The sequence below is a fragment of the Idiotropiscis lumnitzeri genome, chromosome 2 (genome assembly GCF_059441095.1).
Source record: "Idiotropiscis lumnitzeri isolate Australia: NSW breed Sydney's pygmy pipehorse chromosome 2, RoL_Ilum_1.0, whole genome shotgun sequence".
In the NCBI taxonomy this organism is placed as follows: domain Eukaryota; kingdom Metazoa; phylum Chordata; class Actinopteri; order Syngnathiformes; family Syngnathidae; genus Idiotropiscis; species Idiotropiscis lumnitzeri.
Window position 1 is genome coordinate 29,356,442 of NC_142392.1, and position 18,489 is coordinate 29,374,930.

Genomic DNA, 18,489 nt, shown 5'->3' on the forward strand with positions numbered 1-18,489 from the left:
GAAGGTCAGCTACTAATACGTACATAATATAGAAAAGACAAAAAGAAGAGCCAGGGGGATTTTAAACAAAAATTCTTTGTAAATAACATAAAGCAACAGCTTTAGTATGTTTACGATACGTTTTTTTAAAATAATTTTATGGTTACTGTACGTTTTTTTTTTAATGGTTACTGTAATGTTCCGTCTTCTATCTTAAGAAGTCACGCAGGCAACGTGATGCTGCAAGCTTGTGTCTCTTTATTTACTGACTTGCATTCTCGTCTCTGCGCAGACACACTTGTTCGTCTGGTAACCAAAACACACATCGGGCAATACTGCTAACTAGTGGCCAATGATATAACTGCTATCATTACATCTCCCTTTCAAACGTTAAACAATGCCTATGCTTTTTTTTCATTCTTATTATTTATTATTATTATTATAATAATTTTGTTTTTTCGACGCAAGCAGTGACTCCAACAACGACGCCGATCAACGAACTCTGACAGCCACTCTGACAGCCACACCAACGACGCTGGTCAACGAGCGCCGACAGCGGCAACCACGATCAGCGACCTCAAGCCACATCGATCAACGACCTCGACCACGTCATGTTTGAGTTATGGAAAATTAGTAAACTTGTGAAACGAAGATCCTGAGTTGGAAGTTTTGTCGCGTCAGGCTAGTTATTATTCACCCGCTCCTACAGTGGCAAGTAAACCCGAAAGAGTTGCCACTACATAAAGTCAGAAAAACTTCGCCTGGAAGCCAGGAAACCCTCGCCAGAAAGACAGAGAACTTACCTGGACATCCAGAAAGCCTTCACCGGATGATCGACACGGATCGGATCCACTGAAGGAGAAAGCAGGTTGAAGAAGTGAGCTGCTAGCGTTGCTACGTTAGCCTGCCACCGCGCTTCACCGTCACTACGTCACCCAAGCCAAGTGGAAGTCATTCAGTCAGAGCGGAGCTCTCGGCTGGTTCATTCATAAATGTTTGAAACCATCTGCTGATAAGATAATTGCTGCACTGCGAAGAATACAAGGACATTAGCATTTGATGTTGGAAAGTTCGATTATTTGGACATTTGCTGGTGAACGGAGCAGTAGTTAATAAAGATGGCAAACGACCCAGAGAATGAACAGACGCCCGCAGATTTTGGCCAAAAGAGGGCACCAAAGCCCACTGAAAAGGCATTGCAAGAAAAACTGCGTCGCCTGATTGGAAAAAGGAAAAGCAAGCTTGGCAAACTCACAGCGAAAATGAACAGAATAGATGAACTCATGCAAAATAATGAAGATGCATACATAATAAAATACATTTTGCAAGGCGATGTGTGCAACATGCATAAAGAAATAGATGAGGTGAATGATGCCATAATTCCTTTATTGGATGAGGAATCCAGAAAGGTGGACCAGGAATGGTTCAGTCACAAATTAACTGCATTAAAGGAACATATGCAAGGTTCTTTGGATTGGGGCAGTCACCAGTGTGAAAAAACAAACCGTGGCCCAAGTGCACCTTCAGATGTTTCCCTACAAGATGACATAGGGGTGGGCGATAGTGTTTCACAAGTTAGTCTACAGGACTGTAGACATAAAATGAAAGGTGAATCAGCCTCAGGTGTGTCAAGAAGATCTTCAAGGAGCTCAGTGTCAGCTGTACGTGCTAAAGAAGCAGCAGAGCATGCAGCTCTCCTTGCAAGATCAGCAGCATTGAAAGGAAGGCAAGCTTTGGAGCTGGAAGAAGCACATTTAAAGGCTAGAAAAGAGACATTGGAAGTTGAAAGTGCGCTTGCAGAGTCTTCAGCGAAATGAAAAGTTTTGGAGTCATATGAAGATGGGATGAACAGCTATGTCTCCAGTGCATCCTCTCAACGCCAAATAAAGAAAGAAGAGGAACGTGATTATAGTGAACAGCCATCAGTGAGACGAATAGCAAGGAGCTCTGGTCTTGGATTACACCCGCCAGCTGGTAGCAACCAGAGACAAGTCGCAAGACAAATAAATGATGACAACAACCTCCATCAGGTGCTACAAAGACAAAATGTCATCACAGAGATGCTTGTTAAACAGCACAACTTGTCAAGCCTACCACAGAAGAAGGTTCTGGTGTTTGAAGGTGACCCGCTAACTTACAAGTCATTTATTAGATCATTTGAACATGCTGTTGAGAGCAAAGCTGATACTTATCAAGACATGTTCTACCATCTAGAGCAATATACCAGTGGGGAAGCGCAGGAGCTAGTGCGTAGCTGTGAGCATATGCCATCTGAAAAAGGCTACAGAGAAGCTAGAAGGCTGTTGAAAAAACACTATGGCAATGAGTTAAAGATTGCAAATGCTTATATGGAGAAGGCATTGAATCGGCCTAGCATCAAACAAGAGGATGGTAAAGCGCTGAATGCTTATGCGCTGTTCCTGACTGGCTGTGAGAATACAATGGGAGACTTGGAGTTCATGGAGGAAATGGACAACCCCACTAATATGCGAGCTGTTCTTTCCAAACTTCCCTATAAATTGCGTGAGAAGTGGAGAGTGACTGCCTTTGATTTTGAAGAGAAGGGGAGAGGACGTGCTAGATTCTCAACCTTGGTCAAGTTCATTGATCGCCAGGCAAAGATAATCACAAGTCCCCTATTTGGTAGCATGTCAGAGCCTCATGCAACAAAGGAAGGAAAGAACAAAAGAGACTATCATTGCAAGAAAAGTAGTCGGCGGGAAGGTAGCAGTTTCGCTACAGGAGTTAAGATAAAGATAAAGATGTCCTTTATTAGTCCCACAATGGGGAAATTTGAAGTGTTACAGCAGCAAAGATATAGATCACACAGAGTCGGCGGCGTAATGTAGCCGTTAATGTGTAACATTAGCAGCAGACATTCATAAAAAACATGCAAATATACACAGTATAAATGTATCTAAGTGTAAGGAAACACTCCTAATGCCTGTCCATTATACAGAGGGGGAAACACTGTAATGATAAAAACTACTGAATGATTGAAAATACTGCAATGATAAAGATATTACACAGATAAAAGTACTGTAATGGTGAGAGTACTGAAATGACAGGAAAGTACTGCAATGATAGAAAATACTGCAATGATAAAAGTACTGTAATGGTAAAAGTACTGCAATGATAAAATATACTGCAATGATAAAAGTACTATAATGGTAGAAGTACTGCAACGATGGAAAAATACTGCAATGATGAAGTATTGTAATAGTAAAAGTACCGCAATGATAGGAAATACCGTAATTATAAAAGTACTGCAATGATAAAAGTACTGTAATAGTGAACATCCTGCAGTGGTAGAAATACTACAGTGATAGAAGTATTGTAATAAGAATACTGTAATGGTAAACAAAATACATCATTGGTCGATGTTTAAGTACACCCTTGGCTGAAAGTAAAGTCGTAGTGTATATTGCATTCTAGGACTGCACAATTGCACTAATGCCCTCCTGTTTGTAGGCCTGACCCAATGTTCTTGTTAAAAAGTCTGACAGCAGTCGGCAGGAAGGAGCGGCGAAATCTCTCTTTGGTACAGCGAGGGTGTAAAAGTCTGTCACTGAAGGAGCTGTAAAGTGTTCTCAGAGTGTCATTGAATGGGTGGGCTGGTTTGTCCAGCATTGATGACAGTTTTGCCGTCATCCTTCTGCCCCCCACTGAGTCCACAGAGTCCAGGGAGCAGCCCAGGACAGAGCTGGCCCTCCTCACCAGTTTGTCCAGTCTCTTTTTGTCTCGGCCCGAGATGCCTCCTGCCCAGGAGACCACTCCATAGAAGATGACTGATGAAACCACCGAGTCATAGAAGTTCCTGAGGAGTGTTCCCCGAACGCCAAAGGACCTCAGCCGCCTGAGTAGGAAGAGTCTGCTCTGACCCTTCCTATAGAGAGCGTCTGTGTTGTCGCTCCAGTCCAGTTTATTGTTCAGATGAACACCCAGGTACTTGTAAGTTGAGACCCTCTCAACGTCTGTTCCCTGGATATTCACTGGTGCAGGTGGAGAGTGCCGACGCTTGCGGAAATCCACCACCAGCTCTTTGGATTTCCCAGCGTTGATTTGGAGGCGGTTCTGCTGACACCAGTCCACGAACCCCTGCGTAACCCCTCTGTACTCCCGATCGTCATCGTCAGTGATGAGGCCGACAATCGCAGAGTCATCAGAGAACTTCTGCAGGTGACAGGTTGTGGAATTGTATTTGTAGTCCGAGGTGTAGGGGGTGAACAGGAAGGGTTGATGAATTTTAGTGGCTAAAACACAATGGATTAAGTTTTTGAATAAATCAAGTACGTATTGGTCTTATTTATGAAATTTTTACTGGCTCGGCCAATGAACCTCGGGTGGTCCTGCACAGTTTTGTGCACGTGTGCGTAGTTTGACCTCATCCAAACATTTAAAATACATTTAATGCATCCATCCAGGGTTGCACGGATCTCATCAATGAACAAGCGCATGCTGCAAGGAATGCATCTGCATCTTTGGCTTACTATGGGCTTAAAAAGGGAGAACGTCACAACCCCCTTTTCTACCAACAAGTCCAGGAACATTTAGTTCCTGGTCATAAAGTTCCTGTGGCCCAGGTGGTTTGCATCTCCCCCGCAACTCAAAGTTCTTGATAATTTATGCAAATGGCAATTATGATGTATCAGAGGGAGGTCTTGTGTTACTTTGTTACTCATTACTGACACCCTATGGCTGTTAAGCATCATTGCAGTTCCAAAATAATTCAGTGAACTTTTAAAATATTTTGGTGTATCTTCGTCAAATTTGAATACATATTGGCTAACTTTAAACTATACAGTCATTATTCAAATATGTCAACATGAAAGTCAGAGTGAAAGTGTTGTTGCTTAATTTATGCATAGGGATTTTGATTCTTCACACGTAATTTAGTTTTCAAATGTATTTAGAAACAGAAATTTTATTAAAAAAAATTAAAAAGGGGAATGTTGGAATGTACTAGAAACAATAGATGACAAAGTCGCCGCATGAGGTTTGACTTGACCAAACCAAATTTGTCTTTTTGTGTCCTCCAGACGTCTGTGCAAACGATCTCCGTTCTGTGAAACAGGAGCCAAACTTGACTCACATCAAAAAGGAGGAGGAGGAGATCAACAAGTCACCAGTGAACGTTGTCCCTACAAAGAGTGAAGATGAAAACAAGGATGAGAGTGAGGACAAGAGAGGGGCGGAGCCTCCAAGTAGCAGTTCAAGTCATCACGTGACAACAGAAGGTGATGAAGACCACTGGGGGCCATCACAAGCACATAATGAGGACACATTATCAGATGCTCATCATGATGATGATGGTGATCATGATGATGATAATGGGCAAGCTAAAGGTGAAAGGGCACATTACACTGACTCATTAACTTTGTGTTTAAAAGGGCACAAAAAAACACACAGTGGTAAAAACCCTTTTTCTTGCTCAGTTCATGGTAAAAGCTCTCAAAATGCAACGTTAACAAGACACACAAGAACACACACTGGAGAAAAAACTTTTTCCTGCTCAGTTTGTGGCAAGAGTTTCTCTCAAAAGGCAAATTTAACAAGTCACACAAGAATACATAGTGGAGAAAAACCTTTTTCCTGCTCAATTTGTGGAAAAAGCTTCTCTCAAAATTCAAGTTTAACAATCCACACAAGAACACACAGTGGTGAAAACCCCTTTTCATGCTTAGTTTGTGGAAAATGTTTCTCTCAAAAGGCGAATTTAACAAGCCACACAAGAACACACAGTGGAGACAAGCCAATTAGTTGCAGCGTTTGTGCGAAAAAATTCGCCACTAAACAGCAAGCTGAGAGACACAATTGTGCTGGTGACAATAGCAGCGATCCTTGAAGCTTAAAAAAAGACAAAAAAACTGAAGGAACTGACTCTTTGTGGAAAGATGATGTTGGAGTTCAGTCACCATGGAAATGAGAAGGAGTTTCGTAAATCAACCTTTAAAAGCCAAACTTACGCCAATGCATGTTCGTTTTTTGTGCTCAAGAAGAAAAGGGTCAAATAAAGACTCAACAACAACTGATGAGAGTTCCGATATTTAGTTTCTTCCATTTCTGGAGTTCAGGAAATAGTACAAAGACAGATATCTGGGCGGCTTTTTCTTAATCTCACGAGAAAACTGCACTCGGGCGAGCACAGTCGAAAAATGCGCGCCATCTTTCAGCCCAGCTTCAGTTTTTATAGGAGTTTTTTTATGTCAAGGGTAATGTAGGTTGAATCGGTCGTCCTCGCTCCCTCCCACGGCACGGGTCCACGTCCAAGGGAAGGTCCTCCCCAGGTTAGTCATCGTCTGGATAAGTTGATTCCCGTCTGGTTCCTAAGACTGGCACGCCAAGGCTGGCCTTCCCTGGCGGGCAGTCTCTCCGTCGCTCGCCTCGCTGGCATTCCTCTGGAATCTTGTCGGAGTGCATGTGTGTGCAGGTGTACGTGTATGTGCAAGTGTGTATGTGCGTGTGCTCCGATCTCCAATTGTTCTGTCTTTCGGAATGTGTTTTTGCGATAGCGTCTGTGTGAGTCCTCCAGTGCCCAATTTGGTATGTTTGCATCTCTACAGCCAATGTGGAGAATGTGCTTCGTCGTATTAGACCTTGGCTGCCAGGATGGCCGAGTGGTCTAAGGCGCCGCGTTCAGGACCCAGTCTCCCCAGGAGGCCTGGGTTCGAATCTCGAATTTCTCCATTGTGGGACTAATAAAGGGAATATTATTATTGGCTGCCAGGATGGCCGAGTGGTCTAAGGCGCCGCGTTCCGGACCCAGTCTCCCCAGGAGGCCTGGGTTCGAATCTCGTGGCTGCCAGGATGGCCGAGTGGTCTAAGGCGCCGCGTTCAGGACCCAGTCTCCCCAGGAGGCCTGGGTTTGAATCTCGAATTTCCCCATTGTGGGACTAATAAAGGCATTATTATTAAGTGCTGGTGAATGCAAGTCATGGAAATGCTATGTGCGCAAATCTATTTTCACTACTGAGAATTTCAATAAAGTTCACACATTTCAACTAAGTACTCTAAATTTAGCATATGAGAATAATATAATAAATCAGAAAACATCAGGACTACAATCCCAGTCATTCTTGTGACCCGTGCTTCTAGTTTCATTGGATACATATTCAGTAAATATGCTCCTGCTAACTTTAATTATCGACATACTGTCCCGTATGTGTTCAAAATAATGCCAGTAATCGTAATACAATCCTACAATGTAAATTTTGATTTTGAATAAAATATGGTACATTGAATTTTACAAAGCTTTTTTATTGACACAAAGCCAATGTGATCAGTGCCAGAAGAAGCAACGTGTCTGAGTGAGGATGAGTTTTTTTGTGTGTTCACATCAAACATTATAAATAAAATTAATTGCCTTTGCCTGGAACAACATTTGTTTACATTATGCTTTTCAATTGTCTTTTTAAACGTACTTAATGGAAAAGGTGTGAGAAGAAACTGTGCTTATGAAATCGGTGTCTTCCACAATCATCAATAAAATCACTTGTTCCACTTGCTCAACTGGCCTTCATTACGCTGTGAAAAGGTGAAAAACTGAACTAGAAGTTGAACTAGAAAAAGAACCAGAAAGAGAAACACAAATCGTCTCGGTTTCTCTCAAAGGTTTTGGAATGTCAGGAGTTGGCAATCTGATGGCGACTGGAGTCAACGTTTATTTGTCACCACGGAGATGATCCCCATCACGCAGTTCGTTGCTGCGGCTGTCTGAATTGGAAAGGTGAATTGCCGTAGTTTAATGAATACTGAAAGCAATAATGAAATATTTAAGTAATTAAATAAACACTGAAATAATTTTTAACACTCTAACATTTCAATAAAATAGTGAAAAATTTAAAATTCGCAACCATATACAGACCGACTGGTTAGCACGATGGCCTCACAGTGAGAGACATCAGCGTGCGTGGGTTCGATCCCGGCTCCGGCCATCCTGTGTGGAGTTTGCATGTTCTCCCCGTGCTTGCGTGGGTTTCCTCCGGGTACTCCGGTTTCCTCCCACATTCCAAAAACATGCATGGTAGGCCGATTGAACACTCTAAATTGCTCCTATGAGTCTGAGCGCGGATGGTTGTTCGTGTCTGTGTGCCCTGCAATTGGCTGGCAACCAGTTCAGGGTGTCCCCCGCCTACTGCCCGAAAATAGCTGGGAAAGGCTCCAGCACCCCCCGCGACCCGAGTGAGGAGAAGCGGTATAGATAATGGATGGATGGATACAGAGTTAATTAAATTCATAATAAAAATATAATTATTTACTAAATATTGGACAAATTGAAGGGTCCAAATTTTGAAAGATAAAAAATAATAAATGAATTTTTAAGTATGAATTAATTCAATAAATAATTAAAATAATTCCACACATATTTAAATTGACAAATATTCAAGATTGAAATAAAAAGTATTTAAAAATATTAATAGAATTTTTACATTTTGAAATTTTTTAATACATATTGGAGTAATACATAAGCAAGCTAAAATAATTACATGAAAATCGATTTAAATACTGAAAGAGGTAAAAAAACGTGAAAGAAAAAAAAAACTTAAATATTGAAGTGAGTATACAATTAAATGAATAAACAACAAACACCTCATGGAAAATATAATGTATCAACATTTGTCAAACCACAATGTGAAATTTTGATCTGAAAGATTTCTTTCTTGCATATTCTTAAAGAATCTTCATTATTGTTTTTCTTTTACTTTTTTAGTGACTTAACAGCTCAATCCATGTGAAATGTCCCCTTGTGAGAAAGAAAACATCACATGCAAAAAATAAAGAGCAACCTATTGTTTTTTCGGACAATCAAGGCACTGTCGAAAAAGCCTGTAAAAAGGCAAAGGTGCAAACTTGACAAAGTATCACTTTATCACATCAACTGTTAATAATGGGAAAATAGATTTGGGATAGTTACTGATGGTGTAGTGGTACATTCGCCTGATTTGTGTGCGGGTATCGTGGGTTCGGTTCTCACTCAGTGACAGTGTCTATGTCTGCCTTGTTCCTGGCTGGCGACCAGTTCAGGGAGTTGTGCGCCCTTCGCCCATAGACAGCTGGGATAGGCTCCTGTGATCCTTTACAGCAGGGATGGGAAAACATTTTGATTGGCGGGCCACAATGGGTTCTAAAATTTGACAGACGGGCCGGACCAGGAGCAGATGGATAAAGTGTTTTGGTACCCTCACGTCATCTGAGAAAAAAAATACATTTAATTTTAAATGAAAGTGGGAAAAAAGCATTAAAACAGTATATGTCTTTGAAAAACCACAGTATTTAGAAAATAAAACATGAACAAGGTTTATTCATTTAATTTTTTTAAAGTTCGGCAGGCCGGATTAAAACATTGAACAGGCTGCATGTGGCCCCCGGACCGTGGTTTGCCCACCCCTGCTTTCCAGGATAATCGGTAAGAAATACTGTCCAACCGACAACATGGTGGCAGATGTGTTAACAAAATCAGAAATGTTTGTTAATGTTAATAAAAAATTTTTTTTTAACGTATTCGTAAATATGTATCATGTCACTGATGGTGGTGTGGTACACTCGCCTGAGTTGTGTGCAGGCAGCGTGGGTTCAGTTCCCACTCAGTGACGATGTCTAAGTCTGCCCTGAGACTGGCTGGCGACCAGTTCAGGGTTTGGTGCGCCTTTCGCCCGAAGTCAGCTGGGAAAGGCCCCAGCACCCTCCCGCGACCCTGCACAGGATAAGCAGTGAGGATAATGACATGACGTGACAAATATTTGTCCTCTCATCAATATTTGCACAACAGAGTAGATCATCACTATAATAGTTCTCAAAATTATATTTGTTATCAATTTAAGTTAGTTCAGAGATATTTTATTGACAATCTAACATCAATATACAAAGACAGAAAAAAATGGTGGTGGGGGGCGCGAATCTTTTTCTTCTTGGGAGGGGCGGGCGTGAAATAATTGAGAGCAACTGCGAGTATATGCAGACATTGTATTCATACAATCTTGCAGCCCGAGTGAACCACAGCATTGTTACAAGTTCGGTCGGAGCAACGTAAACGTCCCACTGCTGGAGCAGCGGCGTCTTCTCGGGACAAAGGCGGAAGTGACGTAAGAGCTGACTCGCCAATGTGGCGTTAATTTAGTTATTTTAGAAGATTTTTTTATCAACCGAATCAAAATATTATATAAAATATATATTAAAATAGAACGGCCATGGGTAAAAACAAACACAGAGGCAAATAAATATATTTGAAAAATACGTGCTTAAAGCATGACGTCATTAGCAAGCGCGCAGCTTCCGAAGGACCTCGACCACATCCACCGACCCGTCCACACCGAAATAATAACAGCCACCGCTAAATTCTTCTGATTTAGCGTGGAACTGACTGTAATTTTCTCAAAGGATGTCCAGTGCTACTCTAAAGGACTACGACATAATTCATTAAGTCTTTGTGTCCCGATAACCTCATCTTTGCACGTTGATGCTTTTCGGCGTAGTTAGCTTAGTTTGTTAGCTAGCTAGCCGCTAACGAAAAGAGGCACATGACTCATCGCCAAGCAGAGATCAAGTGTGGATTTTTTGGAATTATCATTTGAAAATGTGTGAAAGAACGACACCCAAGTACAAAGAGGAACTTTGTGGAGTAAAAGAAGAGAACGAGCAACTTTTTCAACTGCTGGACGAAGTTTGCAAGCAGCCTCGTGTTGTGCTACACAAAGCAGGTTTGTACACGTTTTACTCTCATTTGCTTTGTAAAGAACGACTTTCTATCGTTAAAAATATGCATCACAACATTGAGTTGTTTGGGGAAATCGTTCAAAGTTATTGCCGTTTTATTTTTAAATTTTGCCTTTTACTTGCCGATTTGCTGAACATTTGTTGATGCCAAATTGCAGAAAATAAATGCCAAAGAATAACCAGTAGTGGGGGGTGAACTCCATGTTTTTCCCAGTATAAAATTTGAACTGATTATTTAACATTTTACATTTTCTGGTTTTTATATCTTGTTCAAGCGATTCCTTACGGAAATAATTCTGCTTGAATCTAAAATATATGCACACTGCGGCGAAAACATTAATGGCGGTTGATCAATTTTAGTGGATAAAACACAAAATATGTATTTTTTTTTTAAAAAATCAAGTACGTATTGGTCTTATTTATTTATTTATTAACTTTGTGCTGGCTTCGTCGGGTGTAAGTCAAGTTTTGTGCATGTGCGCATAGTTTCACCTCATCCGAACATTTAAAATACATTGAATGCATCCATCCAGGGTTGCACGGATCTCATCAGTGAACAAGCGCATGCTGCAAGGAATGCATCTGCATCTTTGGCTTACTATGGGCTTAAAAAGGGAGAACGTCACAACCTCCTTTTCTGCCAACAAGGCCAGGAACATTTACGCGCTGCCTCTAAGGGCGCAACACCTGTTGAGGGTGCTATTTCTGTCTTTGAAGCACGTACTGGGCCCACCGCCTGACAAGGCGTTAGCTAGGCTGCTGTTAGCACAGCAGTAACTCAGCTGCTCACGCTGACTCAGCCGATGGCAACTCACTTTGCCTCAATACCATCAGCAATTGCCCCATTTCAATGACCGATGCCATGAAACCATTGGGAATCAAGGTCATTAACATTGACTCTAACCAATAATAGGTGTCTTGGCAATAGCCTACAAGACAACGTCAGGGGAGGGACTTCACTGGTCACCAGACTCCTTAGAGTCACGGTTTCAAATCCCCCAAAAAAACCTCAGCATACAAGCAAACAATGAAACAAAGAAATAAGATTAACACAAAACATGTATCTCTCATGCCATCTATATACCCAAAAGAAATAAAAATAACACAAAAAGATTATAGCAATGGCTTCTTGGGAGGCACTCAGCCTTAGCTAATTACAGCAATGCCTTCTGGGAGCCACTCAGACTCAGCCAAATCACATGGCTGTTTAGAGAGATGTGCTGTTATGCTTTGGGCTTTTTGTCTGTTGTCTAAACCTGGGACGTTTCTTGCTTGCAATAACATAAATGATAAGACAGACTACAACATTGTGGACAGCTGCCCTTTTGTCCAGCTTTCTCCTACACCATCACCCAAACAACATAGTCACATAATGTATAAGTCACGGTCAATTAGAAGCATGAATGACTCAGACTTTGTCCAGCAGGGTGTGCTAACATGCACTCCGAACAGCCCAATGAGTAAAAGGGTTGATGGTCGTGAGTGATATTTTGTCCATATAATGGGCGCAGTCTGTCCATATAATGGGCGCAGTCGCCTTACAAGGCGCTTTGTTTGTTTAGGGTAAGATGTGGGACTTTAAAGTGCGCCTTATGGCTGCGAAAATACGATAGTTCCTGGTAATAAAGTTCCTGTGGCCCAGGTGGTTTGCATCTACCCCACAACTCATAGTTCCTGGTAATTTATCCAAATAACAATGACGATGTATCAGTGGGAGGTGTTGTGTTCCTTTGTTACTCATTACTGACACCCTATGGCTGTTATACATCATTGTGGTTACAAAATAATTCAGTGAACTCTTAAAATATTTTGGTGTATCTTAGTCAAATTTGAATACATATTGGAGAACTTTAAAATATACAGTCATTATTCAAATATGTCAACATGAAAGTCAGAGTGAAAGTGTTGTTGCTTCATGCTTATGTGTAAGAACTTTTACTCTTCAAACGTAATTTTGTTTTAAAATTTATTTCAAAACAGAAATTTTATAAAAATAAAAAGGGTAATGCCGGGAACTTACTCGCAGGATAAATGTCATTTTGGGTAAAAAAAAAACCAAACGTAAATCATACAATAAATAGCGACTCTGATGCCAGGGCTCCTTGAATTCTTTTAGGTATCCAGATTATCATGAAAGCAAAAAGTACCCACGATGAAACTATCCATAAATGCAAAATGAAATACTTGTAAACATATTTCGCTTGAAGGATTACTATTTTATCAATGACATTATGTTGCGATGGCCCCCATCAATAAGTTAGGGTCCCACAACAGGTGTTCCATCAGACGCACACAATAGCCTGTGTGTGCTAACTTCAGCTAGCTTCCAGAAACGTCTGTGACGATGTCAGGAATGAAATCGGGCATCAAAAGGGGGTTTACATCGTAGGACGTAATTTTGTGAAATGCCCCCATGGTCCGGTCCAAATCGGGGTCGCACGCATTGTTCCGTATGCGGCAGGCACAAGTCAAGGTAGCACGGTAGAAAATAAGACAAAGTCGCCGCCTGAGGTTTGACTTGACCAAACCAAATTTGTCTTTCTGTGTCCTACAGACGTCAGTGAAAACGATGTCCTTTATGTGAAAGTGGAGCCAGACTTGACTCACATCAAAAAGGAGGAGGAGGAGGAGGAGATCAACAAGTCACCAGTGAACGTTGTCCATATAAAGACTGAAGATGAAAACAAGTATGAGAGTGAAGACAACAGAGGGCCGGTGCCGACAAGCAGCAGCTCAAGTCATCACGTGACAACAGAAGGTGACGAAGACCACTGGGGGCCATCTCAAGCACAAAATGAGGACACATTATCAGGTGCTCGTGACTATGAGGATGATGATAATGAGCAAACTAAAGGTGAAAGGGCATGTCACACTGACTCATTAACTTCAAAGCTGTCTTTAAAACTGCACACAAGAACACACACTGGAGAAAACCTTTTTTCTTGCTCAGTTTGTGGTAAAAGCTTCTCTCAAAAATCAAGTTTAACACTCCACACAAGAACGCACAGTGGAGAAAAACCTTTTTCCTGCTCAGTTTGTGGTAGACGCTTCTCTGTAAAGTCAAATTTAACTTGTCACACAAGAACACACAGTGGAGAAAAACCTTTTTCCTGCTCAGTTTGTGGTAAAAGCTTCTCTCGAAAATCAAGTTTAACACTCCACACAAGAACACACAGTGGTAAAAAACCCTTTTCATGCTTAGTTTGTGGCAAATGCTTCTCTCGAAAGTCTCATTTAGTAAGACACACAAGAAATCACAGTGGAGAAAAACCTTTTTCTTGCTCAGTTTGTGGCAAAAGCTTCTCTCGAAAGTTTTATTTAAAAATCCACACAAGAACGCACAGTGGAGAAAAACCTTTTTCTTGCTCAGTTTGTGGAAAATGCTTCTCTCAAAAGGGAAATTTAACAGAACACGCAAGAAAACACACTGGAGAACCTCTTTCTTGCTCAGTTTGTGGTAAAAGCTTCTATGGAAAGTCTAATTTAATAAAACACACAACAACACATAGTGGAGAAAAACCTTTTTCCTGCTCAGTTTGTGCCAAGAGTTTCTCTCGAAAGTCACATTTACGAAGCCACACAAGAACGCACAGTGGAGACAAGCCATTCAGTTGCAGCGTTTGTGCTAAAAAATTCTTCACTAAACGTAGTGCTGAGAGACACGATTGTGCTGGTGAGAATTGCAGCAATCCTTGAAGCTTAAAAAAAGACAAAAAAACTGAAGGAACTGACTCTTTCTGGTAAGATGTAAATGTGATTTTGAATAAAATATGAAATATTGAATTCTGCAAAGCTTTTTTATTGACGTTAAGCCAATGTGATCCGTGCCAGAAGAACCAACGTGTCTGGGTAATGATTTTTTTGTTTCCATCAAACATGTAAATACAATTCATTGCCTTTGCCTGGAACAACATTTGTTAACTTTATTCTTTTCAGTTGTGTTTTTGATCGTACCTAATGGAAAAGGTGTGAGAAGAAACTGTGCTTATGAAATCGGTGCCTTCCACAATCATCAATAAAATCACTTGTTCCACTTGCTCAACTGGCCTTTTTCCTGAGCCTTTGTGTTAGTAGAGTCATTTAAAAGTCTAATATAGAAAACAGTGTCAGTGTGAAAAGATCGGTTTCTGATTGCCAAACTTACATTTATGAATAAAAAAAATATTATTAGCAAATAAATTATGAAAAAAACATCTGCAGCATCACACTTCTGAAAGAAACAGAAAACATTTTCCCACTTTAAAGAAAAGTATTTAAAAAGAAATAAACTGACACATTTATTGAAGTCCTTCCAAAATGTCCTTGAGTATGAGCCGATCCAAAACGGGTGTTGAACTGTCTCTGCGTGGGTTCCACAAAAAGAGCAACTCTTCCGGCTTCTCGCTCCTCTTCGGTACAAAACAGTTTTAAGCTTACAATGCAAACTGTTCCACAATTATTAACCAATCAGGAGTCGGACACTAGGGCTGATTCTGATTGGCTGTTTACCGTCCAATCGCATTTTATAACAGTATGACATCCGGGAAGACTCAAGTCTGTGACGTACTGACTGCTGCTGTGAGTAGACTACAAACAAAGCACCCAAATACCCTGCTCCTTATCTCTGGTGACTTCAATCATGCTTCTCCTTCCTCCTCTCTGCCTTCATTCACACAATATGTAACCTGTCACACCAGAGACAATAAAATCTTGGACCTTTTCTATGCCAACACCAAGGAGGTGTACACATCACTATCCCTCCCCCACGCTGGGCAAAGCTGATCACAACTCGGTGGTTCTCCTTTCCTGTGTACAAACCTCTGGTCTGCAGGCCGCCAGCTGTGACAGGCACAGTTCAGAGATGGTCTTTAGAAGCAGAGGAGGCCCTAAAGGACTGTTTCAACACAACTGTGTGGGAGGTATTCAGCGAAGCTCACGGTGAGGACATTAATGGTCTAACAAACACAATTACAGACTATAATAATTTCTGCATGGAGAACACCATTCCCACCAGGACAGTAAGATGTTTCTCCAACAACACACCATGGATCACAGCAGACATTAAAGCTCTCCTGAAGGAGAAAAAGAGGGCTTTTGTGTCAGGCGACAAGGAAGAGCTGAAGAGAAACGTCAGCTGAGAAGGAGGATCAAAGAGGGGAAAAAGTCCTCCAGGATGTGGATGGAGGAAAAGCTGCAGAGTAATAATGCCAAGGATGTCTGGAGGAGCCTGAAGACCATTTCAGGCTGAGTTAAACCTATTTTTCAATATGTTTGATCAGATGCATGCCTGTAAGATGGGCTGAGGATAGTTAATCAGTTTGTGTATTTATAATCATGTTTTTATACACTCATGTATGTTTAAACACACACACATAGACACTTACTTGTTATTTTAGCACACACACGCACGCAGACACTGTATCCTGATGATGTGTATAGTTAAACTGACCTTTACACTGTGAGTTGTGATTCTCTGCCTGCTAGAGTTACTGATGATTAGTTATTGATGTTTTTCTGTCTTCTGCTGATTAGTTTAGTCTAATACAGACCACCATTGTTAAGTAATCTCCTGTCTTCTGGTGATTTAGTTTAGGCTAAACAGACCTCCATTGTCAGTTAATCTTCTGTCTGCTGAGGGATGAGTTTTCTTCTTCTAATAAAAAAGCCAGAGCAGGGTGTGAGAGTCAGAGGTTGCAAAGGCTTGAACAGAGCAAGACGTTCGTTCCAGCCTGACCCCTCTCCCCTTTGCGAACGGTCAAAAAACAAAACTTTATCTGGTGTTTCTCTGGGTCTCTGCAAAGTTAATTCAGTCTATAAAAGGCGTCAGGGCATTTTAAACCTGACATTTATTTGGTGCCGAAACCCGGGAGCCACACCTGGACGGACGCTCGTTGCTGGATATTTTGGACGCCACCGAATCTGACGTCAGCGCTTTCCCATTGAAAGAAAGCGGGCCTCCGAGTTCCGGCTACGGCCGTCTGCCCGGATGTCGGTTCCCTAGCGGACAAGGCTGATCCAGAGGAGACCAGGTATTGTTTTTCAAATTATTTTGTACCACCATTTTAAAATTTTAAGAGTTTAAAATATTAAAACAATTGGAAGGGGGTGATTGAGGTGAGTGAGACAAGCACGCGCAGAGGGCGGGCCTCGACCGTTTAGTCAGTACGGTAATAAAACTGAAAAAAATAATTGGTAGCGAATTCGGCCATAACTCATTGATAGCGAATTGACCATAACTCGTTGAAACTGAGCAAATTTTAGAGATACGGGTAGCACGGTGAACAAATTGAGTAGTGTTTTCTCGGTGTCGAAGGTGGCGAATTGGGCCATAACTCGGTGAGAAATTGAGCAGATTTTAGAGAAACGACAACAGCCTAAGAGAGGGGAAACAAGGTTCCCGCGAAAATTAGAGGTTCCCTCCGGTGTCGACAATGGAAATGATCGACAATCTGTGGAGAAGGTCTACTCACAATTTCACATTAAAATTTAGGGAATAATAAGGCATTATTTTTGGTGGTTTCTATTTAGATTTTCTTTGATAAGCAGACTGCTTGTTTGATTGAGAGGTGTGTGCGTGAATTTGGTGCTGTACAGCTGTGTGTGTGTGTGGTGAATGAGACTGAGTGAAGAGGAAGGGAGGGGGTGATTGAGTGCCTGTGCGAGTGTGTGTGAGTGGAGACGGCGGACTTCGGACAACAATGGAAAATGGGTCAAAATGTGGCAAAAGAGTTGAAAGCAAACCCTGATGTGAAGTTTATGAACGGGTATGACCCGGATTGTTGCCAATTTCTGGAGAAATGGGTGAGGAAATATGACTTTAAGCCACGTCTGAAAGATCCGGCAAATTTTGAAGCAGTGAAAAGTGCGTTAATGGAAAAAGAAAGAGGAAGATAAGAAAGGGGGAAAACACTAAATCAGTGGACAGGCAACTGAGGGCTAACATAAAGTTGGTAGAACAGAGTAAGAAGAGAGTGGAAGATATCAGAACAAAAGAGGAGAAAAAAGTTTATCAGATGAAGAAAAGGAAAGATGACGAGACCGGAGTCAGAGGCAAGAGAGGAAGTGCACTGTTCAATGAGCGAACCCGCACTGCCGCGCAAGCAGGAAGACAGGCGGCCACAGCCCCAGAGACGGAGCCAAGTGACGATGAGATGCCGCCCCTGGAGAGCGAGGAGAAAAATGGCACTCCCCGCTCCTCACACACGGCCCCTCCTGCCTCATTCGATTCCACACAGCGACCCCCCGCGGCTGGAACAAGGGAACAAATGAAAAAGAGAGCTCAAGCACAGCCGATGGAAAAATCACTCAATTACCCTGAAAGAGCACAAATCTTTCAAGCCACGAACCTCTACCCACCGCTACCCAGTGTAGAGACCTACCCGATGGTGGCCGTTGCCAACCCAGCTTTTGGGACTGATGATGCAAATGGCCACCCACATGAACCTACCATCATGGTCTACAGGCCCTGGACCCAAGATGAATGCAAGGCGGCCTGTCAATCAATTCCTCCAATCGAAGTGGATGTGGAGAAATGGATTGAGAATATGCACGACCTAATGAATAGCTACCACCTGAATGGAAAAGAATTTGAAACATGCATGAGAATGATCCTAGGATATAGATATGGCAGAATCAGAGGTGCCTTCAACCCTTACGATGTCACAGGCCAGCCTCTCCCGCCTGGAGCTCCCGAGCTCGCAAACGCAATCCGCGCCATGTTTGATGAAGCAAGAAAAACTTCAAGAAGCAACCAGACAACACAAAGATCAGACAATGTCACCAAGAAGACATGGAATCTGCCCGCCGGTATTTGGAAAG

At 41.9% G+C, this 18,489-nt stretch overlaps 2 protein-coding genes across 2 annotated transcripts in view; both read right to left on the reverse strand.

Annotated features, from left to right (window-relative positions):
• Window positions 1-16,281, reverse strand: part of LOC148342255 (uncharacterized) — a 34,297-nt gene extending 18,016 nt beyond the window's left edge. The window contains exon 1 of the mRNA XM_088285523.1: window positions 16,276-16,281. Within this exon, the coding sequence (XP_088141649.1) occupies window positions 16,276-16,281 (6 nt within the window). The remainder of the gene's footprint in view (window positions 1-16,275) is intronic.
• Window positions 1-18,489, reverse strand: part of LOC148342241 (uncharacterized) — a 230,223-nt gene that overhangs the window by 184,336 nt on the left and 27,398 nt on the right. The gene's annotated exons all lie outside the window — the stretch shown is intronic.